The following is a 27,331-nucleotide window of genomic DNA, read 5'->3' on the forward strand; positions in this document are numbered from 1 at the left end:
TTCATTACTCCTCTGATATTGTCAGACAATATTCTTCCTAAGTTGGAGTTGATCATCATTTCTTTATTTGTTTTTTGTTGTCAATCATTTAATATTAATCATCCTCTCTTAATCTTTTTATTCTTTCCTTGGTCTTAAAGTTTTCTTCCTCTTTATATTTATCATTTCTAAATCTTTTTCTTTTTTTGGTTTTATATTTTCTTTCTCTTTATACCGAACATTTTCTTCTTCTTTATATCTTTCCTGTATGATGTTTCTTTTTCATTTTTTATTATTTACTAAATAATCCAATAATAGAAACTGAATATTTTACACTGTAAGGTCGAAATTAACAATTGTAACCAGTGTACAGTTCACTAAGCGGAATAGTTTAATTATTAACTTTTATTTATATGACACACCAGAAATCTGAAAGTTGTTAATCAGCAACTCACAAAGATATGAATAATACAAGATGATAGAAAAATATAATACAAGATAAAATATTACTAGATATGATCTAGTAATGCAAGTAATAAAAGGACTTTTACTATTTCCTAATATTTCATGTAAGATTGTTGAATTAATGATTGTATAAATATTTGATGTTAATAATAGGCGTACAAGGAAGTCATGTGGCGTCCACATCAGATTTTTTTCCATAAGGTGCTAAATAAGAGAATAATTTTTTAAAGACTTCTACAAAAGGCCTTGGTATTTTATGTTTATTAATATTTCTCAGTTTCATAATTATATTATATATATATATATATATACATACATACATACATATATAAACATATAATCTCCATACATGATGTTACTTTTAAGATAAAATAATATATTGTTATTCTTTAAACAAACAGAATGTGCAACGACAAAATATTAAGCAAACAAAAAGAGGATAAGATGTTTCACCTATTTTCTTTAACTATTTTTTAACTATTTTCTTTTGTACAATTATTAATGGCCTAAGTGAGGATAGATAGTTCCCTTCCAGTAGGTTAAGCTCTATGGCAAACCTTGATTTTACTAGAAAAAATGTAATGTCGATTACATTAAATTATTTATATTAAATAACAATAAAATATAATATTGTGATTAGTTCTGATTTTAGTTTTTGTGCTTGTAATTTCCAATTTAGATTCTGACCTTAAATCAAATTTAAATATTCAACATACATTCATGATATAAATTGCATGTTACATGTATCACAGTACACTTACCATATATGTAACATAGAAATTCATCTTGTGTACTGGCTTCCCTAATTCTACAACATAGTGATTTGGTCTTATTTTTAGTAAAAGAAAATTTTCATCAAACCAATATTTCAACAAACCTCTGTCTCTTTGCATCCAAAGAAGAAGCTGGCTTTGATCCTCCAAACAGTAAATAAGGGCAGTGTCATCCACAAAACCAAGTGCTATCATCCAATCATTCAACAAATTTTGGAATATAATTTTTTACAAAACAGTCTACAGTGAGATATTTCTAGATCTGTCAACCATTTTTAAGAGAAATGGTTAACTTTTTTCATTATGATATATTTAATAGAAACATGTTTAGCTTTTTATATTTTGTTTAAATTGTTACAAATAAGTACATTTCGAATGTAAAATATGTTTATGTTGTTTAATTTATTGGTTATAAGTCTTAATGATAAAATTTATGTAAAACATTTTTTTAGTGAAAAAGTATTTGTGATTTTTCTTTAGTTTCTTTAGTTTTATTATCATTCTTATTTTATTTTCATGGAAATTTTAGTTTTAAAGTCATACTACAGTTTTCATTAAATTGTTTATCCATGTTGAATAAATTTAATTTAGTGATACCAACAAAGCTTTATAATGTTGTCAGTACCTTTGTATAAAGATTAATTGTACTCTTTCTCTTTCTCACAGTAAATATTAACAGAATCATCACATTATTTTTTATATATTTGTCACTTATAATCAATATTTACATATTTGTACTCAGGAAGCCTCTATCAATGGACACCTCCCAATTAAGAACCACCACAACTGTACACAGTTTTCATTAAGTTATGGTTTCTTAATGAGTCACTCCCTACAGCGAATCAAGTGAATAATATACAAAGATATTAAATTCAAATGAATTTGGTGTATATTTTTATTGACCGATTAAAATATACTGATAAAAATTCAATCCAAAAATATATTTTTGAAAAATGTATGATGAAGAAAATTTTAAAAAATTGTAAATTTTTACCGTATTTTTTCCCTGATCTCCCCCCTATCGCCTGATATGGGAACATTTCAAAAAAAAGTTAGCCACCTGATCTTTTATCTCATTTCTTTCTACGAAAGAATCTGTAAACTGAAGTATTCAGAAATTTAAACACTGAATTAAACTAGAAATTAATTAAATTACTGCAGAGATGGTGCAAAGAATGATGAGTGAACTATGCAATAGACTTAAAAATGCACAAAAAAAGTCATCTTAAGGATGTATTTTCATGAAATTGGGTGTTATCAACCTAATTTAAATGCTTTTTTGTATAACTTTTTTAGTCAAAAATGAAATTAATGCGTGAAAATATTATTCATTATGTTTTTAAAATTAACTGATTCACTAACACAATACTACAACTAATTATAATATAAATAATAAAAATTCAGTGATGTTGAAAAGAATTTTAAACTATTTTTTTAATTTTTTTCATTACAAACATGGCAATTAAAAATTAGTCTTAGTCTCATTCTAATTTTTATACTTAATCAAGATTTTTAAATAAATGTCCAACAGCAAAAACAATTTTCAGGATGAGGGCCCACTATCCACCCTACTTGATCACACCCCATTTATACAGTTATGGTTCTAACATTTCTGTTTCTCTTTATCTAAAATTAACTTTATATTTTTGTTTACTTTACAAGTACCTCTTTACATTACAGTTCTTCCTGGTATTTAAAGCTTTTTTTTTGAGATTTTTTTCCTTTGGTTTTAATTTCTTCTTGTTACTTTTTTCTTGCGACCAGTTTTATTCAAAAACCTTATACTTATGAAGACTAAGTCTTTCACAGTTGTCTTCTTATTAGTTTACTTTAACTGGTAAAGTAGTCTTTAACTACCGTTAAAATTTGTTAGAATGTTACCTAGAAATTTTAACAAAAGGCATTGATAAGGCATGGTTACAAACACCATGTTAACATTAACATAACAATCATTACATATCCATAAATACATTACAAAATCTATAAAGTTATATGTTGTTTATAGTTTGTACAATAAGTTGCTTTTACAAAAGTATCCATAACTAAGTTAAAAAAGTCAATATTATGAGAGGAATTAATCAAATTAACAATCTTACACATTCTTGATATTGGGGAATTATTGCTCATGCTAGTTTTACAGCTAGGTATGATAAAAAAGGACATATTTCTGAACATTTTACTTTGAGTATAGAAGCCAGTATCGCTCAATAGTGGAGGAGTATCAACTTTCCCATTTAGTATTTTATACAAAAATAGTATAGCATAATATTCTTCTATTCTTCAAACTGAGATTATCATTAGGGCTAAGCTATAATCATGTTCATTACAGGTCACTAGCTGATCCGTGCAGTATGTTTTGAGTATATCTTGAGTATATGTATGTATGAGTATCTTGAGTATATGTATGTATGAGTATCTTGAGTATATGTATGTATGAGTATTAGAATTGTAGTAAGAATTCCATAATACTGAGTCATATTCTAAAACAGGGCTAATTAAGGTGATGTATAAGTATTTGATGGTATTAGGATTGTTAAAATTCCTAGAACTCATGACAAAGCAAAGGTGCGACTATATTGCACTGCGATAGACTCTTTAGCTAACAAAGCCAACAACTCGTTGTTGGCTCCAACAAAATTGGTGCCGTTGTCACTATACAAGTTGGCGACGTGACCTCTTCTTGCAGTGAAACGTCTTAAGGCTGCGAGGAAGGCTTGTGATGTAAGATTACTGACTAGCTCTATGCGAATAGCATGAGTTGCAAGACACACAAAAATTGCAACATAACATTTGGTTGTTATTTTACTTCTCGGATTCCCATACTTGATTTGAAATGGTCCTGCATAGTCCATTCTCCTGAGTTAAGAAAAGGACGACTAATCTCTACTCGGTGTTTGGGCAGCTGACCCATTAATTGATTAGCCGAGGCTGCCTTAAATTGGAAACATGTTACACAGTTATGAATAACACTTCTAATTACCTTTTGAGCTCGTGGTATCCAATATTTGAGTCTTAGTGAAGCTAACAATAATTGAGGTGCAGCATGCAATAACCTCAAATGTTCAGCCTTGATGATCAAAATCGTAAGATGATGTTTTGGTGGCAAAATAATCTGATGTTTAATATCATATGCAATATCAGCATTATTCAACCTTCCACCAACTCGAATTATGTTACGATCGTCGAGAAAAGGATGAAGATTAAGAAGCTCACTTTTTTTAGGAACGGTAGAAGTTGATCGAAAATCATTAATTTCTTGACAATATACTTCTTGCTGAACCATCCAGATGCATGTTTGTAATGAATCTTAAATGTCTGCAGTATTAAGATTTCCTGTTTTCTTCTTTTTATTACGACAATTATAAATAAATATCTTGCATAGGGCAACTACTCGTGTTAATCAAGAAATACTTGAAAACTTACAAACTAAATCGTCATTTGGTGGAAAAACACATGTCAAACTAGTTTCCGTTTGTCGTACTTCTGGAATATCTTGAACATCATAACTGTCTGAATTAGGCCAAGAACTGGAGGGTAAATACAACCAGATTGGTCCACACCACCAGATGCCTTTATCTAAACTCTCTGGATTGGAACCTCTGGAAATGAGATCAGCAGGATTTTCTGTCGAAGCGACATGTTTCCAGTCATTGATGTCTGTAGATCTTGAATCTGCGAAACTCGATTCGCAACGAACGTTTTCCACTTCGATGCAGGAGCTGAGATCCATACCAAGCAGATTTTGGAGTCCGTCCAAAGATGAACTTCTTTGGACGGACTTTCAATCGACAAATTCAAGATTGGTAATGTTTTTCGTAACAATTTTGACAACAGTAAAGCGCCACACAACTCTAACCGTGGTATGCTGATAGTTTTCACTCGTGCGAAACGAGATTTCGAGCAAAGTTGTTGAACTGAAATTTCTCCCTCAGAATTGACAGAACGCAAATACAGACAAGCACCAAATGCATGCTGTGATGCATCGCAGAAACCATGAACTTCAATATCTGTAGGATTATTGATAATAACTCTTCTATTTATTTTAATATCATCAGTTAAAGAAAGTTGTGACACCAAAACATGCCATTTCTGGAGCAATGATGATGGTAAGTTATCATCCCAACCAATACCACTAAGCCACAAACGTTGCAAAAATATTTTTTAAGAGATTACAGTAGGACTGATTAAACCAATTGGATCATAAATGGAAGCTACTGTAGACGCTACTTCTCTTTTTGTTACTATGTCTTTAAATGGTGGAATTTTGGAAGAAATAGAAAACACATCAAGTTGAGGAAACCACTTAAACCCTACAGTTTGAATGCTATCTTTTTTCTCAAGCTGAATTGATGTTTTTGTATTTACAAGTTCTTGAGGTAATGAATTTAAAAGTGATTTATGATTAGAACTCCATGTTCTCAGTTGAAATCCACCAGACCTTAACAACTCTATTAACTCTGATTGGATTGCCAGAGCTGTGTTGAAAAGACGGACCATTCCACCAGAGTTGTGACGAGGTTAATACATCCGGCGTGCAACCACGTGACAGGATGTATGTGAGGTTATCCCTTGAAGCATTCCCTAGTTAACTCTTGAATTTCGCAAACTCGATTTGCGAAATCTTCCATCTATTAGGAAGCGATGACAACCAGTAAAGTACTACTTGAGAGTCCGACCAAAAATGGATTGAATGAAATCTTATAACTAAAATACACTTAACCTTATTGAATAAACGAAATAATAGAAGAGCCGCATTCAGCTCTAACCTTGGAATAGAGATTTGCTTGACTGGCGCAACTCTAGATGTTGAACACAATAAGTGGATTTCAACGTGTTCATTACTATCAACAGATCTGATGAAAAGACAAGCACCATATGCGCTGCTACTTGCATCACAGAAATCATGTAATTGATAACTTTTACTAAAACTAATTTTAACTAATACAGAAATCTTAAACGCTTGACTATTTGAGTTGAGAGTACAGAAAATTCCATTTTTCAGCCAGCGGAGCGGGAAGAACTTCATCCGATTGAAGGTTGGCGCACCATAACTCTTGTATGAACACTTTAAATGGAACGATTTTAGGAGCAAGTAGACCCAAGGGTTCGATCAATGAAGAAATAATTGACAAAATAGAACGTTTGGTGTAAGAAGATTTTGGATTTCAATATAATCTAAGTGTTTTGATATTTTCATCCTTGTCTAATCTGATGAAGGAAGTAGAATTGCTAAACATATCAGGCACGTTTGAATGACATTTATGCAGTGAAAGTCCGTATTTGTTAAGCAATAACGAAGTATCATTTTATAATTGTTTTAACTGATCGATGATGTCACAACCAGTGAGCAAACCATCGACATAAAAATCATGCTTGATTGATCGGCAAGCTTGAGGAAAGGAGGCTTTATTTTGATTTGAAATTTCAATCAAACATTCTATTGCTAGAAAACTTGAAGGTGCTACGCCATAAGTAACTGTCTGTAAGTTGAATGGAATGATTGATGAGTTGTCATTATCATACCAGAGGATTCTTTGCAATGGAAAGTCTTGAGGATTGATGCGAATTTGTCTATACATTTTAGGAAAAACGAATTATAATTGAAAATAAAACTTGTACTAGAGGACCTGTAGCAAGAATTGAATTGAGTTATTGGCCATTCGAACTTTTCGCACTACCATCAAATACTACTCTTGTTTTAGTAGTGGAAGATTCACGAAATACGGCGTGATGGGGCAAATAAAAGGTTTCAGATGGAACCTTAGACTGAGATGAATCTACAGGTTGCATGTGATCTAATTCTTGATATTCCTTTATGAAATGGAAGTAATCTTCCTTAAGTTTAGCGTTTTACTGAAATTTGAGAATTGAAGATTTGAAAGCATTCGCAAACGAATCTCCTAAGGCACTGTTTTCCTTACGAGGAAGAGATTCAACAAATCTGCCTTGTTGATCACGAAATGTATTTTCAACGAAATGTTTTCGCAGAAGGATTCCTCCTTAGTCGGTAAGGGAGATTCGATCTCTTCAGATCTCCAAAATAACTCTAATTGAGAGGTAAGTTGTGCGTTACTTACAAAAAATGATATTGAATCTGAATTATTTTTCCGTTTACTAGGCTTAGTGACTATGAAACCAAGACGAGTTTCTTGAAGTATGGTATGATTGGAATTATAAGTTAATTGAACAGGCTTAAGTAGAGTAACATAATATTGAGCGCCTAAGAGAATATCGATTTGCCCAGGAATATGAAAATGAGGATCGGCGAGGAAAAGGTGAGAAGGAATTTCCCAGTCAGTTACGTCTACAAAATTATTAGATAACAGACCTGTAATATATGGCAGTACATGACATTTCAAATTAAAATTAAAGTTTTTATGCCTAAAACTAATATTTAAATCAACACAGCTTAGATTTAGCAACAACATTATTAATACCTGTGATCCGCATTAAAACAAATTGGGTTTGAAGCCCAAGTTTGGCAGCAAACCTTTCAGTACAAAATGAAATCATCGAAGAGGAATCAAGTAAGATCCTAGTTTGGATGAAATTAATTTATTTATCTTTTACATTAACTACAGCTGTTGCAAGTAAAACAGACTTGTTAGGTTCTGATCTTGAAATACAATATGAACTACTAGCCGAAGGAGCTTGATTCGGGTTGAAAGATTTAATTACTGGCTCTTGCATCGTTTTATCTAAATGATTAGCGTATGATACTTCCGTGATGATTTTTTACGTTTATGATTGCTTGGGCAATCTTTCACAACATGTTGTTTACTTAAAAAATTAAGACATAATTTTTCTTGAAACACAAATTTTTTTCTTTCATTAACATTATAACTTAAAAATTAATTACATTAATTTTTGATTCAGTTTAATGTTGCTAGTTTTACATAATGCGCACATAAAATCATTAGAATTATTTACATAAAATACATTTTTACTAGAACTAGGTTTTGAATAATCATATTTTTTGCTGCTAAATCCTGCATTAGATGGCTGTACCCTTTCATTACATTAAATCGTGTTAGTGGATTATTCAAGTAGTTTACACTTAAATTCTAAAAAAAATGAGTTGTTCTAACTTTGGAAATTCATTATTTTCCTATGTTTTTCCCAGTCTCTTAAAGTATTTAAATTTAAATTTTGAGTAATAAACTGTATCATAATAAATTTTAAATAATCAATATTTAGATTCTTCAGTGCATTAATGTATGAATTAATTGGTCAATGAAAGATAAATTTTCAGAATTTTCCTTTTTTAATGGTTTTAAGTTAATAATTTCCAAGGCATGTTTAGCTGCAATTAACCTTTTGTTATCATAACGATCTTTAAGTAATTTTCTTTCAGTTTCATAATTTTCAGACGCTACTGATAAATTTTTTATTACATCTAAAGCATTATCCCATAAGAAATTTGTAAGGTAGTAAAATTTTTCAACCTCAGAAAATTCTTTGTGGTTGTGAACTAAAGTATTAAAAAGGTCAAAGAATTTATGCCAAGCTCTCACATCACTGTGAAAGGGCTCAATTTGTATAGGTTTTAACGTAATTGGATTATGTTTATTAATCATTTTATTTTATATATGGTTTTGATTTTTTATACTTTTTTTTTTACAGCTGATATTACAGAAAATTTGAATGAACTATGTTTGCAAGACAGCAAGAACTACAAATTACCTCCACCAACCTATTTATGTCACCTTTGTTTCAACAAAGGGCATTATATTAAGGATTGTCCAATGGTGAGATAAAAATAATTTATTTGGAATTCATTTTTCTCTCTCTGAATGTGTGTGTCTGCCTGTGTGTGTGGATGAGTCAGATCATTTACTGCTTACTTTAAATTGATGTTATTTAAAATTAATATCCTACTGAAGGTTTGAGTTACATTGCAAACAGTAATTGCACGGTTTATCCCAATACAAAAGTAGTAAATTCTTTATTCTTTCTAATTAGGCTGCTATTGCAATAATAAATTAAGGTTTTGGGTTGTAGAAATTAATAGTTAAATTTTGGTGTGATGATAATCACACATAAACATTGTAGTTATTGATTTTATTCTGTAACATCAAACCTGACCTAAATGTTATGAAATAAATACACATAATAATTTTTAATAACTTGAAATTATAAGTAAATTACTATTTCATGACTGCTACCAAATTCTGACTAATCTGTTTACCATTTATAATTTTTTGCTTCTCTTTTCCTACTTAATATTTATTGTGTAGTGATTTATTGTTATTTATTTGTAAAAATATCTATATGTCTGGGGAATGGTAATAGTGCTACGTTTGTGAATGACTATCAAGGTATTTTATTAAAGGACAATATCCTGCTAAAAACGAAGCATTTATATATTATAATATATAAATGTGACTGAAAAAACTGTTGTTGTTTGATTATAATATAATTCTGCACACATTTGAGAATAGCTTTGACAACTACTTACTAATAACTGTTTTACGCACAAGAAATTCAAATCATTGTTTCCTCATTGGTGCTTTATCTGGTGGATCTTAATGGTTTTAAGACCATAAATTTTGGATGAAATCAGATTTAAGTACAGAATTAATTTTTGATCACATAGATTTGGTTCATGCCTCAAAGATTGCTAAAACTTCATCAACGGTATCCGTAAATCAGAAAAACCATTAAAATGAAGTCACTGTTCCCACACGGGAACAATGCATTTTGTCTGTTTTTTACATTAAGTACTCGTATGACATAATTATTAGAAATAAATCAAGAATTATATATTAATATTTTTTTATAATAAGGAAGAAAATTATTTAATGTTCTCAGAATCCAAAGTATAAGAATATAATGAAAAGGTTATCTTGTGACTGCTATGTTAGCTGGAATTGAAGAAGGAAGGAATCTGTAGATAAAGTATTATGAACTCATCAGAGAAAAATACAGTTTAAATGTTTACATATTTGCAACTGTAGTGCATACTAATAAAATGTTGGAAGTCTACTACAGAGCTTCATTCCAGGACAATATAAACCTTTCTCAAGCAATACCTTATTCTGAATAAGATACTGAAAATATGTTTTATGATGAATCATCATTTTACATTTTTTCTTTTTTTTATAATTTAAAATCTGTTCTTACACCATTTTCATTTCTACAAAGCAGAATATTACATTTTATTATTAAAAAAGTAATTTGCTTTTTAAACTCCAAGGAAAAACAAAATCCACAGTAGTTGAGTCATGGTGAAATGAGTATTACTAGTTTTTACAAGTTTCTTTTCAAAACAGTATGGTGGTGTTTTGAAAAAATAATGAATAAGAATGTTTCAAGTTAGTGAATAATTTTACACCCATAAAAATGTATGAATGTTTAAGACATACCCTCTCATTTTTAGTTATTGGTAGGATCTGAATTGTTGGACTAGATCACATTTAAAAAAAAAGCACAAGTATTGTTCCAACTGAATACCCATTCTCCCCCCCCCCCCCTGGGAGATGGTTATAACCAGCAAAAAACCAAATTTCTCACAAACCATAAAAAACTTCCAGAAGGTTAATTTGCATGAAATTTAATAAATTTAGTTTAAAGTTTTTGGTAGTCAATTTCAGACTGGTTTTAAAAGTAAAACTTTTTCTGCTAATATTATTACTTACCTTTTAGAGCAAAAATATATATTTTTTTGATGTAAAAGGGTTGTAATAAGTAAAATATTTTGGGTTATAACCTTTTATTCTATCACTATATCATCTATAACTGTAAACTATCTCAATGTTCTTGAATACTATTTTCTAGAAAATAGTATTTAAGAGTAATACTAATAAAATGTTAAAGTAATGTTCCAATGTATTCTTTTTTAATAATATTAACTTTAATGATAAGAATATGAAAAATCATGCATAACACAAAAACACTGCAGTTATTATATCTTTAATATTAGTATTACATAAAAATTAATAATAAATTAAATGTTAAATATTACAATAAACCTGAGTAATGTAGATATATACACATCAAAAGACCTTTAATACAGAAGTACCGGATTATTAATAATAAGAATGCCAAAATAATATTCCCTTTTCACATACTTTCTATTTGGACAATGTATTTATTTTTAATATTACAATAATCAAAAACCACAAATATAATAAGAACTTGGATAGAGTTCTACAAAAAGAAATAAAATCAAAATAAATTACTGTAGTATTAATAAAAATCAAAATAATATTCTCTTTTCACAATATTTTTTCTTGTTTGCACAATATACTTACTTATTTTCAAAATTACAATAAAAAAGAATGCAAACATATTAAGAACTTGGTTGCAAGTATCATACTAAAAATCCTCTCACATTAATAAAAAAAATATCAATTTTTTTTGTTCACCAAAGCTAATCTGCATGACATTTTTAATTTTTGTAAAACTGTCTATGTTGTGGTTGTGTTGTATTGACTGATTTAAAAATCATCAATCAATATTTTCCTTAGGCAGTAGGATCTCCTCTGAGTATAAGGGAGGTAAATTTTGTACGACTGTTGGAATAGCTATTTCATTTTTACTTTTTTCATATTTTAGATACATTGACAGATTTGTTGAATACCAATGTTGAAGTGCATTGAGTGGTTATAATAGTAGGGCTGCCACTTGAAATTTTCTTCCATACAAAGTCAGGAATTCGGAAATCAGGCTCTTTATAGATTCTTCCTTTTGATACATAAAATAAACTTGAAACTGATTACTAATTTGTGAAGTAGGAATTCCTTCTATCCCTGAAAACGCTCATTAAAAATTTTATATTTTTTGTTTAAATTTGTTTCAATAAAAGTAAAATCCCCATCCACAAGGCAAAATGTTGTGCCTTGTGATAAGAAATTTGTGTTCCACTGCAGTGAAGTACCTTACTTTACTAAGTACTGGTACAATGCAATATGTCTCCAATTATTATTTTGACCAATGCATCAGTCAGACTACACTACCAGTCTTCTTTCTTTGCTACATTCTAATAATTTAAATTCAGTGGTAGTAAACAAGATGAGATTTCAGCTGACCCGAAATAACATTTAGCAATATTTTCAGATCAGACAAACATCTAGGTACTATTATTTCCTATATTATGTACTGCTAGATTATATGTACTGATTATTATATTATGTGTAACAGTAGAGCGATGTAGTAGCTGTTGCAAATCAGTACATAAGACAATATAATTTTCATTAATTTACCTCTTTATTTATGTTTGTGCTATGTTTGAGATGATGAATCCTACTTTCAATTTCAATTTTCTTTCTCTGATCATTATCATCGGTAAGCAGCTAGTTGAGTAAATAATCTGTCACAGTAATCACCAGTGTCTGATCGTGGCAAACTGAACTTAGCTTAAACTCAACATTAAAATTGTCTCTGAATGTTTGTAAATGACATTTGTAATTTACATTTAAAAACTGGATTTTCATTGTTCTGATAAAATTGTTTTCTAATACTCAGATTTCAATAGAGATATAAAATTTTAGTTTTGTGTCTAGAATAGTGGCTTTCTTGCTTTTAAATTTTTCGTTTATGAGATTAGATCACCCTTTTTTTACATCTATACTAATTTTATTGGGACGACTTGCGTGCCTCTCAAATCAGTAAAGAGTTTACCAAACTTAACCTTCTCTTGTAAGTTTTGCAATCACCTTGGTGTAATTTTATAAATATAACATAATGTTTGTTAATGTACATGTAATTTTTGTGATTGACAAATAGCATATGTATTTAAAAAAACAGTGTCTCTGGGAAGTAGGTTCATCAGTAAAACATGATTTCACATCATACAGCTGAAGGAAGTTATCTGCTGGATGTTGTGTTTGGCTGCTTTAATTAAGATTGTAAAATTTAAGAAAAATCTCCTTAATATAGTTTATGTTTAATTTTTTGTACTGGTGTTTACACTTACATTTGGCAACCTGAAAGGAAAGAAAAAGTATACATTATGTTTTTTGCCAGGTTAGTTTCATTAATAGTCTCTGTAAAGTAAATAATGTTTTAATCTTGTTTTTTAATACAGAGCATTCAGAAAGTTGTTGTGCACTGGAATTGTGAAAGTGTAATAATGAAACTTTCTTAATTACTCATCTACATTGTATTTCTATTTCATTATTTTATAGAAACTGATGTAATAGTAACTGGAATAGTTTATAAAAGGTGTTGAAAATGACCTCCTTCGACATCAATACAACACTGCACATGTTTCAGTTTATTTTCAAACACTTTAACCAGCTGATGTACTGCAATGTCTCATACATACGCCGTTATTGCGGTTTTTAGTTTGTCAATTGTGCATGGTCTGTTGCGATATACTGCTTTTTTTGCTGCCCCCAGTAAAAAGTAATCTGGGTGATCATGCTCAGATCTGCTGATAGTGCAGGCAACAACTATATCACCAAAATATCTTTGGTGATTTGTTTGCCAGACATTTCATAAAAAAAGTCATTGACCTGTTAGCTGTGTGCGCTGTGGCGCCATCTTATTGGAACCAACCATGATTGATTTTCACTTTTGTGAACTGACTGATGAAGTATGTTAAAACAGCAAAATAATAATCAATTGTATTTTCAAATAAGATTGTACCTGCAATGCGCTTTCTACTCACACTGACCCAGACTCCAATTTTAGCTTTGTGTAAAGATTCTTTTTGTAATCAGGGGGTTAGTTGTCAATCAGAGTCGTGTGTTTTGTGAATTAAATATACCCTTCCAGGTGGACCTATGCTTCATCTTTAAAATAGGTAATGTCGAAGATATCTACGGAATTTGGGCACTGACAACAATTTAGTCTTTTGGCATTATTTGTAGGTTTCATTTATTTTCTTACAGCTTTATGCGTGATCAGCCATAGCATCCGAAATATCAAGCAGCCTCTGCTCATTTAAGTGGTCTTCCATTTCAATCAGTGTCTTCAGTAGAGCCTGTAGCTCAAAATGTTTTGGTAAGAGTTCAAACTTCACTGTGGTGAGGAGTATTTAGATTCTTTTAAGAAAACTTGAGCTTCATTAAATCAGTATACTTGTCACCTTCACAAAAGATGTGTTTAATGAGAAAAATGCTTCCTCTAGCAAAAGAACTATTAGTTTCTCGTAACTATTGATTCCGATAAACGAAACAACACGAAATGAAACAAAGCACGTTCAACCACAACTCAACAACTGACTTCCTTATTTATTACTGAGCAACACCCAACAAACCCACAGGGCAACCAACCTAATGCTGAAATAACAGAATGCACATAATAATGATAAAGCATATTGCACAGAGACTTTCTGAATGCATTATATTTAGCCCCATTGGCAAGTCATGTATTAACTGCATTCTCAAATTACAAAGCTTATTGAAATGTAAAGAAGGCTCGTATGAAATTTTATGTACAAATTAGATAGTATAAACCACAATCCATACTAATTATTTTTAGAAAAGAGAAACGGCACTACTACATTAGCAATTTTGTCTCACTCCAGGTGTTCCTGTATTGGAATGCTATATTGTAGTGATTATAACAGAAAGTGGACAGAGAAATTTTAGTTAAAAGCTCACGATGTTGCAGAGTATTAAGGCTATAAAAATTCAGTCAAACAATAAAAAGTAATGTAACTGAAGAATGAAAGCATATTTGCACTCATTGAAAGATGTCAGTTCATTGACTCCTATCTAATTGAGAGTCAATGAACTGACAAATCTAAGCTGACTTAATCTAAAATACCATGTAATTGGCAACCACACACAATTTTAATTTCTAACTGGGATTATATATATTAATCTCTCATTCTAAAAAAAACCTGAAGCTGTTAAATTTATACGCTGGGTCTATGAAAATGTGTTATCATCTTTGTGTACTACACTTGTTGCGAAAGATTGGGCAATATTCAGTGGTGAAAAAAGAAATAGATGAATTGCATAGCAGTTGATAGTTGCTAACCAAGCTTTGATTGGATTTGGATGGCAGATGGTCGTATCCAATCGGAATGGGGAACAATTTAGAAAAGGTACAGAAGAAATGAGACAACACTGCGTCTGCCACACAAGATATGGAACAAATTAGATAAGACTCTATTATCACACTGGTTGACTGATATGTCACAAGACATGGCAGTCAAACTGCAACAAAATAACTGCTGTACTCACTGATAATGCTCAAACTACGTAATAATGAATCACTGTAGTGAAGTGCCATTCATTTGTTTTCAGTGTTGTTTACGTGTCAAAGTAGGGAGAGTTACAAGAGTATCCAAATGCTCGAGAATTGTACAGAAACATTATGTACCAAACATTGTGAACATTTTGAATTGCCTTAAAGAATGTGTAAAAGACATGGTTGTTAATTATATGGACAGAAATAAAATTATAAAAGTCATAGATGATAGGATGGTGAAAAACTACTTAATTATGTTCAGAAAATAATAATTTATAACCACAACAGTGTGTAATGAGTGCCAAATAAATTTTTGTTATTTTATATCAGTAATACATATATTTTAAATAAAATACTGCATTGTATTAAATTATTGTACTGTATTGCATTAAATAAAATATTGCATAACATTGAAAATTATTATTTTTCAGACCAAAATATTGCAACTCCTTTTATTTACATGTGACAATCTCAAGGTTATTAATAGCACAGCTGTATTTCACTTTTAAAATATCTTCTTTCAAAATCTTACAGATTAGTATTGAATACTCAAAATCATTATTAAATCTGAAACGTTAAACAACAAGATTTTATCTTAATGTAACAGGGTCTGACAGAATTTAGATCAACATCTAAGTACACAAGGTAAATAAGAATACTTACAATATATTTACCATGGAGATAAAGTACCACGCACATTTTTTCATTATTACCGGAAAGCATTTTTAAATTCACTGTTTCTCAATTTTTTAATATATCCAAACAGTTATTTTGTCAGTGGGTGAATTGGGAGTCACAGGTATACTATGTGTATGTCCATAATTTTCTTTTGAAAAAATTGTAGTTAATAGTTAACAAATATTGGGAGACATTTCTGTATGTCAGCTGTTATGACATGAGTTTTGTCAATTTTTGCAGCTTGTGTGTCTTTACTTTTCATTTCATATCAAAGTTTTGCATCATAAATGTGTAAATTGTAACTTGCTTGTATATCAAAAGAATTCTATTCTCACTTCATTTTTGTTGAGTAGGAGTCAAATACTTCACAAGTTTCCATAACTAGTTGCTTAAATGATAAGTTGAATTGTTTTGAAAATTGACAATGTAGAGCCATTCTTTAGCCACCTATTTTGATCTATTTTATTTTCAGTATATATTATTGTAGATAAAACAGTATAATCTTTAAATTTAGATCTGAACCTAAAAAGTGTCTTATGGATTTCTCCAAGAGTAATGTTTTATGTACAGTCGCTGCCTAGTGACAGTAAGCTTGGAGTGGCCAACGTTAAAACATGTTCCTCACTCTTAGTAATCCCTTTACTAAATAATTGTTCTATTTTTAACAAATGAATGCAACAATTTTGAAATGAAATACAGTCGGCTAATTTTGTACTGTACATTATAAAATGTAATAACAAATGACAAAATATTATCTATTACTAATTAATCTGTAAATATTGTGATGGATGGTTATTACTGTAACTTTAATTACCTACTGGAAAATGAATTATCCGTTTAATTTCTCAGCTAGAACGCCCTCCACGCTGTCATCACTCTCTTCAGTGAAATTGTCACTATTATCACTGTCATTAAATAAAGAGACAATGGAAGATTCTGTCAGAGAATCTATTAACGATTTTTACTCCAATGTGCACCTTGGATTTTTTAAAATCTTTTCTCAGTAAGGTTCCCAGTGTTCGTCGCTCATCGAATTCATTTTATCTTCATACAGTTTCTGCACTTCTGACATCTTAAACGTTATGTTCGCTCGCAACGTATCATTTTACCTCCGACCATACCATCTCGGTAGAATTTAAATCAGAAGGTGAGTGGAAGTTATAGAACTTGATACCCACTTTTTTCCAACGATTTGTCAAATTGATATCATTTTCTGTTACTTTTGTTCAACTTAATTAGTTCATAGCCTACAATTGCGTTAAAGTATTTGAGACGAAAGTAGAATATGATGTTTCTGTAGTCGACAGTCATGTCTTCTTTCTTGCTTGAACATTGGAAGTTTTCAGAATGGGTATTATGATACAGACCATTGTCAATAACTACTATAGACTCCGAAGAAAGATTAGGAACTAACTTTTCTTCAGCCCTTTTCAAATAATTTTTAATATTCATGCTATCATGGTAATCGCCACTTTTTGATTTGGCTGCCCAAGTTAACATTGCGTTTGGAATAAAGCCCATTTCTCCTCCGGCGTGAAATTAGGCGTTGACCTTTATTTATTGGTAAACGAAATCCTACACCGCTGTCGTCAGCCTATGATTTTGCCGTTGAATGAGATGATAAAACACAGAATTCATCTAAGTATACGATCACCCGATTACATTTTCTAAAATCACTGATTGTTTGCAAATGAGAAGTCCTTTTCTGCCTAATATCATATTTTTCAACTGAAATTTTCCTTTCATTTTATGTTTAGGGCCACTTAAGATCTAATTCTTTCAAAATTCTTCCTGTTTAACTGCCGTTATAATGGATTTTAATTATCAATTCTTTACAGAGTTTGTTAACTGTTAGCAGCTCCCCTATCTTTGGATTAAATTCATTCACAGTTCGCGTAACCGCACCTTTAATCATGTAATCTGGTTAACTGATTTAGAACGTTTCTTTTTTGGGGTGATAAACGAACATTTTGGCTCCTTCGGATCGAAGTAGTTCTACTTTTTCTTTTCTTAGCCTTTGAATCCGAGTCTTTGAAATGCTGTATGCAACTACAGTTCTCTCTTTACACTTCTATGTAACAATTAAATGCTTATCATTTTTTAATTTTTCTACAGCTAAAGATTCTTTCTTCATGAAATCATACACGTTGTTTACAATTTCGTACGCCTGTCTTCGAAGTTTTTTAACTTTCACAGACTTATATTCAGTCATAACTATTCACACGTGAACGACCGACTTTAAATATTGTGAACCGTAAACCACGATAAAAACGTTTTACAAAATATAGTATCGAAAATTATTTGACTAACTAAATGCCCGATACCTACCAAAAGAACCGTACCATGAAAGGCAGATTCGCAGAACTGAACTTTATATACATGGAAAAGAAAGAGAGAAACAGAAATAAAATAAAAATAATTGTTTTGTATTTGGAACATGATGTCACTTTCTTAATTCTGTAAACTCACAAAAATATATTGCTTCGTAAACAACTGCATCATGTTAATGCTACTAAGAGATGATTAATCATGGTTTGCCAGTGTTTCAGAGAACAATAGTATTGCAGAGCAGTGACGTGTGGGCTGATGATCATGCAAGCTCGCCGTTACTTGGCAACTGCTGTTTATAAAGAGAACATATTCATTAAAAATTTTCATCATCATAAATAGCGCTTTGATATTGGAAGGACAGGTAGAAGGAAAAAATTGTGTAGGCAGGCTACGTTTGGAATATGTAAAACAAATTGTTAGGGATGTAGGATGTAGAGGGTATACTGAAATGAAACGACTAGCACTAGATAGGGAATCTTGGAGAGCTGCATCAAACCAGTCAAATGACTGAAGACAAAAAAAATAAGAACGTTGTAGGTTGACCATTCAGCCTGTTCCATTGCCATAGACTCGATCTTGGTTTTTCAGTTGTTTCCTTCATCTCTTCCAAGGCCATCCTATCCTTCTCTTACAAACTGGTCTGTAGTCCCAGATAATCTTTGCAATCCTGGTCCCATCCATCCTATCTAAATGACTCATCCACATTTGCCTATAATTTGCACTCATATTTTCAATAATGTCAACTCCCAACTGTTGACTTCTCGTATTACTTCTGATATCTTTCAGTGAAACTCCCAGTACTCTGCGTATAAATCTCATTTCTCTAGCTTCAATTCTACGATTTTGATGTGATGTAAGAGTCTATGTCTCAGATCCATACAAAAATGTTGGTACAGACATGGTTTTATAGAATTTAATTATTGTTTCCTTACTTTCTTTACTGACCAACTTCCTTTGTATGGTACCCAGCAGCCTCTGAAATTTATGCAGCTTATTATCTACACATCTGATTTAAAGGACAAATGACAGCCCTGATAATTAAATGTTATTATCTGTTCCAATATTTCGTTATTAATGACTATTTTTGTTCGCAAGGGTTCCTCACCTATGAAGCCCTTTATTTTGTTATTAGATATTTCCAAGTCATATTGATTTAGTATGGAATGCTGAAAAAAATTTCTTTCATTACTATAAGAATAAAGTTGTATTTATTTTCATAAATACAGTACTTTAAAATACCACACTGATCATGTTACGTTGATATAATGAATAGGAGTAATTTATACATATATCTTGATAAATAATGTAATATATTTAAAATTCAATAAGCTTATAACATTGGCAAATCATGGTCACGGTCATGTCATCGTCCTCAAAATACAGGCTTATTACACCAAATTGTGATACACATACCATACCATACCATAGGTTAGGGGAATGTAGCAGTCTTTCATAAATAATTAGGGGATATTTCACTCTAGTGGCAGAAATTTTTCTTATTCACAGTTTCAGTGAGTTGAAAATATGTCTCTTGACTACTGAAGAAAGCTGCTTTGAGAATGATCTGTCCAAGTATTTGCTCCTGCAGATTTTGGAGGTTGGCATAGTCTGCTGGGCTTAATTCTTGAGACATCATTATAAGATTTTAAATTCAGAGAATCTTCCAGATGAAAGGCAGATTGAACATAATATTGTCCAAAAATCTTATTGAATAACATATATTTTATTATATTACATATATTATTATTATATGTAATATATTTTACAATTATATTAAATTGTATCATTTTACTCTATTAATTTATTGGAAAATTTTGTGAATTTGGCCTAACTGGTTAGTAAACTCCTTGATTCTCAGTTAACTATTGCAATTATATTTTTCAACAAGTTTTGCTGAAAAGAATACATTATTTGTCACAAATAGTAAAATTTTTAATTACTTTTTTTACTTTCATACTTTGCCGTTGCTAATGGAAGGGAAGTTATATTATTATCATAACTTCATAAATTAGGCTATTATTAGAGTTTTAAATTTCATTTCATTTCAGGGAAGACCAAAAGGTGAAGGACTTACCCCATACCAAGGAAAAAAAAGATGTTTTGGTGAATATAAGTGTCCAAAATGTAAAAGAAAGTGGATGTCTGGAAACAGTTGGGCTAATATGGGTCAAGAATGTAAAAAATGCCATATAAATGTTTATCCACATAAACAGGTATTAAAAAAAAAATTATATATTAAAAATATTCTTAACTAAATAAAGAATTTTTATTTTTAAAAAAAGTTGGACCAACATGACCAGTTATAGATCTGATATTGCAGGTTTACTTTTAGATTAGTATGAAAAATTTTCATTTGTTCTTCCTTTATTTTTTATCATCATCCTATATCTCCAATATTATTGAGAATGTAACAAGCTCATATACACTTAGAAATCCAAAATGTGAATAGACAATGATCAGTGATTTTACAGGTTACATCCAGTCAAGGCCATTTGGATGATGTTTGATGAGAATTTGAAATTTTTCAGCTATTAACACGCACATAAAAAAATCATTATTTATATGTTTTTAAATTCTGCATTATTTACTTGAGTCAAGTATTTTTATATTTGTTCATTTTATTCAATAAATTTTAATATTTCATAACAGTAATTAATGAATTTCATTAATTTAATAATTAATGTATTTCATAACAGTAATTAATATTTCATAACAGTAATTTTATGTGTATTACAATTGAGTTAGTTCTGGTTAATAAAATGAATAATATCAATACTCATTTATTGTTATTAAGGTGATTGATGCAGAATTAGCCTCTTTAGAGATAACTACTTCTGTACTAATAAATAGTTACGTCCGAAAATGTCCAGATTTTGTTTACTTTAGATTTAGTATTAACAACTATTTCTTATTTAAAGGAAAAAGAGACTTGTTACAGTTTTATGCATTCACTTTATTATTTATTTATCTATTATTATTGTTTTAAATATATGTTTTTTCCTTTAAGAACACCTGCAAATATTATTCTTTTACTTTTCAGTGTAGTCAACAGTAAAAAATGAATTTATTGTAGAACAGGTGATATTTTGTACAAAGTACCATGATTCTAAAACTGAATTGGAACAAGTCACATAAAAATAACTCAAATTCAAATTTTTAAACAATATGTTTTTGTTTAATAATAATGCAAACTTAACAAACATAAAAACCAAAAGGAGTTTTAATAACTATTTATAACTTAAAAAAAAAAAAAATTAAGAATTGTAAATTCTATTTTCATTATTCTTTGATATAATTCTACATTATTCTTTGATATAAATCCTGATATTCATGTATGATGACTCATCATAAAGATTGTAAATCTTTGGACTGATTTTTTTTACAGACTAGAATAAGTTTTTGTATAATATTTCTAGTGATACACTAATTATAACTTTGCAAGAACATTAAATAATTTTTCTAATTAATCATCTATAAATAGGGTGATTTTCAGAGTACTGGATTTGACCATATTCATTGTCACTTTTGCTACCTTACATTGTTTCTATTCTAATCTATCCATACTTAAAAATGATATTTCATTTATAAATCAATTTTTCTGATCATTAATAAAGTGAAAACTTCTTCCATGATTATAATTTCATTACAGATTTATCTACGCTAGAGATCTTGCTAACAGATAGCACTGACAAGCAGCAGAGTGGTTACATAATTTAAAGCTATTTGAGCTGTAATGTGAATACTATCTACTTATTATTGGTGATGTGGGATTTAAAAAAAAATATATATATATATATATATATATATATATATATATATATTTATATATAGATATACTTTGGAAAAGAGGAACAAAAGAAACCATGTTTCATTTGATCCCCCTTTTCTCATTTGATTCATTCCACATAGAATGGTGTCTTCTTATGAAAATCAAATGTCATTGTAATGCATATTGAAAATTTCCTTTTAAAGTAAAGTTGAGGTACTTCAACAAATATTACCAGTTGTAAATAAAGAAAAACCTACAAAATTCCATCATCTTCACATCTATAATATTTTTTTATTGATTTTTCTCTTTTCTAACTAAAACATTGACACTGAGAAAACTTATCAGGCAATGGGTATTGATCATATTACGTTAGAAGATCTTAATGTGACTATTAATACTATAAAGAATAGGGAGATTTGTGGTTCTGACAAGATTAATGGAAAGTTGTCAAGTATCGCAGATTGCTTTTGAAACATATTTTCTTACATCTCCTAAATTTATGTTGGATGCAAAGTACCAATCCCACAGGAGTGGTTGCTGGCTCTATTACAACCCATATTTAAGAAAGAGAATAGGAGTGAATGTCTGAATATTCAAGGAATTTCTCTGCTTAATGTTGGTTACAATATTACACATAGATTAACAGTAATATCAGAGGTGAAATTATATGAGGAACAAACTGGTTTCACAGATTCTGGTCATGTATGAACAATGTTCTTCCAATGCTGCAAATTATTAAGAAAAAAAGAAAATTTTTATTAGAAACAATAAAATAATACATTTAGAAGTGTTTGAAGCATTAAAAACTAAAAAAGACAATGCTACAAACGAAACTATAATAAAGTTATTCAAGGCCGTTGCTGTACCTTCTCTGTTATATGGCTGTGAGACTTAGGTTTTAAGGAGAAATGAAGTAAGCTCTATACAGGCCACTGAAATGAATTGTTTAAGGGGCGTTAAAGGTGTAACATGAAAGATACCCAATGAGGATGTTAGAAGAGACTTCAATATTCCTTCCATTATTGATATTGTTATGGAATATAGTGAGTAATGGAAGTTACATGTAGGAAGGATGGAGGATTCAAGAATTCCCAAACAGACTCTTAACTACATCTTGTTTGGAAGGAGAGGGAAAGGATGACCAAGGAAGCGCTGGAATGCTAGAACAGATCTAAGACCTATATCATGTTATGGAAATAATGATGGTTATTTTATTTAAAAATATTTTTGTGCATTTTAATAAATTATACAATCAGTCTCTGTAATGTGACCAGGGTGAAAATGACACTTGTAGAGCTCAATTTTTATTTTATTTTAACGAGCTTGGTCTGCTGGTACACAATTTTATGTCCAGCTTAGTGAAGAAGAGCAATTGAGAAATTATTTCAAGCATTCTTACAATCCCTTGTAAACCTGGCATGGAAAGTTGATATTCTTTAAAATGACTATTGTTTTTTAAAAGTGACTTGTGTCTCATGTATAGTCACCAATAACTAATTGATTATAGCAACAAACAGATGATAATCTGTCAGTTTATTTTCTTTGACATTTATGGTAGATCTAGATTTATCATAAGATCTTTAATGGCTCATTTAACAACTTTCCTCCCTCAAAAAATTTTTACTGAGCTTCTTTATTTCCTTTACTTTTGTTAGATTTCTTTCCTTCATGATTTCTGATGTAAGTTTTTTTTTCTAAAATTTCAGGATGTTCAACCAGAGTAACAATTTTATCTTTTAAATGATTCTGTTTAAATGCTCAGTATTATTTTTTCTATAACAACTACTGTATAATTATCAGAACCACCATCATTAATTTTATTATTGTTTATCTTCATTTGAGTCAGCATAACTGCTGCATGTCAAAATATAAATATTAAGCAGGTGTCAAAAGACAGATGATTAAGATATCTATCTTAAGATAGAAGGTTGAAGATTATACATAAGAAATTATATAAAATAATATATACCTTCTATAGTCTTCTAAGGTCTTCAACCTTCTATCTTAAGATAGAAGGTTGAAGATTATACATAAGAAATTATATAAAATAATATTTGACTTTATACTTTAAACTGCTTATTCTTTCAACAAAAAGACCTAAGGACTTAGAAATGTGGCATTAATAGTATTATTAACTCCCATTACAAACAAGATATCATAATGGTTATGATACAGCTAGAAAAGATCTGAGTCTTTAATTTTGAACCTTTAATGATGAAACATATAAAAAATTAATATTTATTAGTATAAATATTTTAGGCAAGATACTTTTCAATTTTAATTTTTTTTTAAATTTGATTCAAAATCATTATTTTGTTCTTTAAAAATCAGGACAGGGATATAATTTTTAAACAACTTACTCTCTTTTTCTACTTTAGATAAAAATTTAAAAATGTTTTCATACTTTTTAATTAATTACATGTTTGATTTATATTCTTCCTTTATTGAAAGAATATATCTATTTATAGTCTGTGAAATTAAATCGTTAATGCTGTATCAGGTTCACTTAATATACTACAGTAAAGAATACATTGATATTACTATTTTTTGAGAGTTGATGTTTATTATTTTCAAACAGAGTTTACTAAACACAATCTTTTTATGGGAAAACCAGTACAATGACCTGTAAGAAACTAATACTTGAAATTTTGAGAACAAAAAATTTGCCTTCATTTGTCAGACTCAGATTTTAGTATAGCTCAAACCTTTCAATACTGTTTGTCTAACAGATGCAATTGTATCTATCAAAGTTTGAATGTTACACGTCCCTCATTGATCTGCATTCCAACTAATTAAAATACTGTTTATAATTTATACTTCTGCACTATAGGACATGCTTACTTTCTGTACTCTATAATCATATTTCTTTTATATTTTTAAAAGAACTAAATTCATTTTTTTCTGTAAAGATAAATCTGGAATCCTAATCTAAAACTGAAAAACATTAGTCAAAATAGCAGTTGTATTCTGAATAAAAATACTGCATATCCTTAATCAAATTTTTATTTTTTTAAAGATTTACTGCATTGTTTAGAAATACTTCTTTTTGTTTCCTTGTTCTAAGTAAAGGAAGTATTGTAATCCCGAAAAATTTTGGTTTTCAGATTTCAATGGAAATATCCATTTTGACCATTTCTGAATCCATTTTGACTAGTTTCGGCATGACATCTGTACGTACGTACCCATGTATCTCGCATAACTAAAAAATGATTAGCCGTGGAATGTTGAAATTTTGAATTTAGGCCTGTTGTAACATCTAGTTGTGCACCTCCCCCTTTGATTGCAATCAACTGGACCAAAAGTGCCCAAAATCCAAAAGATATGGATTTTGGACTTTTTGTTAACTGCAGTAATAAGCCCTCATTGAGAGCTTTTCAACAATAAATCATAAGTGGTACTTATTTTCATTGGTTCCAAATAAAATTTTAATTAATGAAATATTTGGATCTTACAAGGGGAATACACATCGGTTTGAATTCGACTTCATACACATATTTTTTCTTTTTTAATTTAAATATATTGATTTATTAATATTAACCTGTGATTGTAAAAAAATTTTTACAATAAATAATAATTCAGTAATAACAATAAAAAAAGAATAATTTTCATTTTAATTCAAAATTTTTGTAGAGGTTATTAGTTATTAATAAATCAGTATATTTAAATTAAAGAAAAAAAGTTAAAAATATGTATATATATATATATATATATATATATATATATATATATATATGAAGTTGGAATTGAACTGATGTGTGCATGGTTATGGATCTGACACATTCTCACTTACACCACATAACTACTTGAGCGATAAGAAACAACATTAATATATAAACTAATACAAAATGTTGATATGGACACCACAAAAAATGTGATGAAATGTGGTGTCCACCACAATGCAATTGTGAAACTGTCCACTTTATTAAAGAATTGGAAGATCATATCTCACTTTCAAATGAAATAAGTTTGAATGACGTGCAGCAAAAAATGTGTAAATGTAATTTAATAGGCATACAAGGAAGTCATGTGGGGTCCACATCAGATATTTGATTAAAAATTATCCGTTTATGAATAAGTTTTTATTTAATCATTAAGTTTATCTGATAATCAATTCATTCAACATGCTACCAGCAAAGAAGTGTAGACACCTTATTATTGGTTTTTCCTGTATTTAACTGATGTTATAATGTGTTTATTGGAACGTTTTTAATTGCTGGAGAAACCTAAAACCCACATTTTTTAAGAATGGATTTCAGACTTAATGCTTTGTGTTAGTAACACTGTATTCCAAAATAACCTAAATAAATCCTAAAATAATGGAAAAAAAACCAAATTTTTATATATAACTTCGATACCAGTAACCAATTTTTATTTTATTTGTACCAAATTACTTTTCATTCAAAGGGCCTGCCAATGACATGTCACAAGCTTTATCGTCTCATTTAAAAATATAAGTTTTCAACCCTTGAAAATTTAGAAAAAATTTAAGGGTGAAATTTTGTGTTGGTAATTTTAAAAATAATCTTCACAGTTTTAAGCCACAGATTATGATTATTTAAATGGTTTACGAAGTTATATCATGTAATTTTATAGTTATTTTTGTTGGACTGAAATTTAAAAAAGTACTACCCCAAATGGTTTTTCACACCTACTAAGCGAAGGGGTAGGTGCATTTTAAATTTTCTTTTCACCAACATTCATTATTTTTTTCGGGTTGTCAATGTTAAAGTTACTATTACTATTTGAGATTTTCATGTTGAGTTAAGTGTAGCGGAGAGGTGGGTCCAACCCTTTGTAAATAATTTTAAAAAAGTTCCCCTGAGAATGTTATACATAGCTGCAAACAAAAATATAATGGAACTGATAGCTGTTGAATAATAAATGTAGTAACTTCTCAAATGATCACCTGGTATATATTATACAGACCAGCACATGATAGATTATGATTATCCGTAATACTCCACTATTTTATGATTATCAAAAGGATATATGGTATCTAGGAACTGATACATCATTTTGAATAAACTATTACTTAAATTTTAACAAACTTGTATGAGTCATCTCAATTTTACAAGTGAGAGAAAATCATCTACTTGGTATAAAGGCACAACTATAAATCATGCATATTTTTAAGTGAAAACAATTTAAGACCAGCCATCAGTGTATTACAAAGACCAGGTAAAGAAGATAA

General features: G+C 29.7%; 1 protein-coding gene across 4 annotated transcripts in view; it reads left to right on the plus strand.

Moving 5' to 3' along the window:
• The window catches only part of LOC142319126 (zinc finger CCHC domain-containing protein 24-like), an 89,987-nt gene that overhangs the window by 37,486 nt on the left and 25,170 nt on the right, over positions 1-27,331 (plus strand). For all 4 annotated transcript variants that reach the window (XM_075356179.1, XM_075356110.1, XM_075356343.1 and 1 more), the window contains exons 3-4: positions 8,841-8,965; positions 20,420-20,584. In XM_075356179.1, the coding sequence (XP_075212294.1) occupies positions 8,841-8,965; positions 20,420-20,584 (290 nt within the window). The remainder of the gene's footprint in view (positions 1-8,840; positions 8,966-20,419; positions 20,585-27,331) is intronic.

The sequence above is a fragment of the Lycorma delicatula genome, chromosome 1 (genome assembly GCF_047948215.1).
Source record: "Lycorma delicatula isolate Av1 chromosome 1, ASM4794821v1, whole genome shotgun sequence".
NCBI classification, from domain to species: Eukaryota; Metazoa; Arthropoda; class Insecta; order Hemiptera; family Fulgoridae; genus Lycorma; species Lycorma delicatula.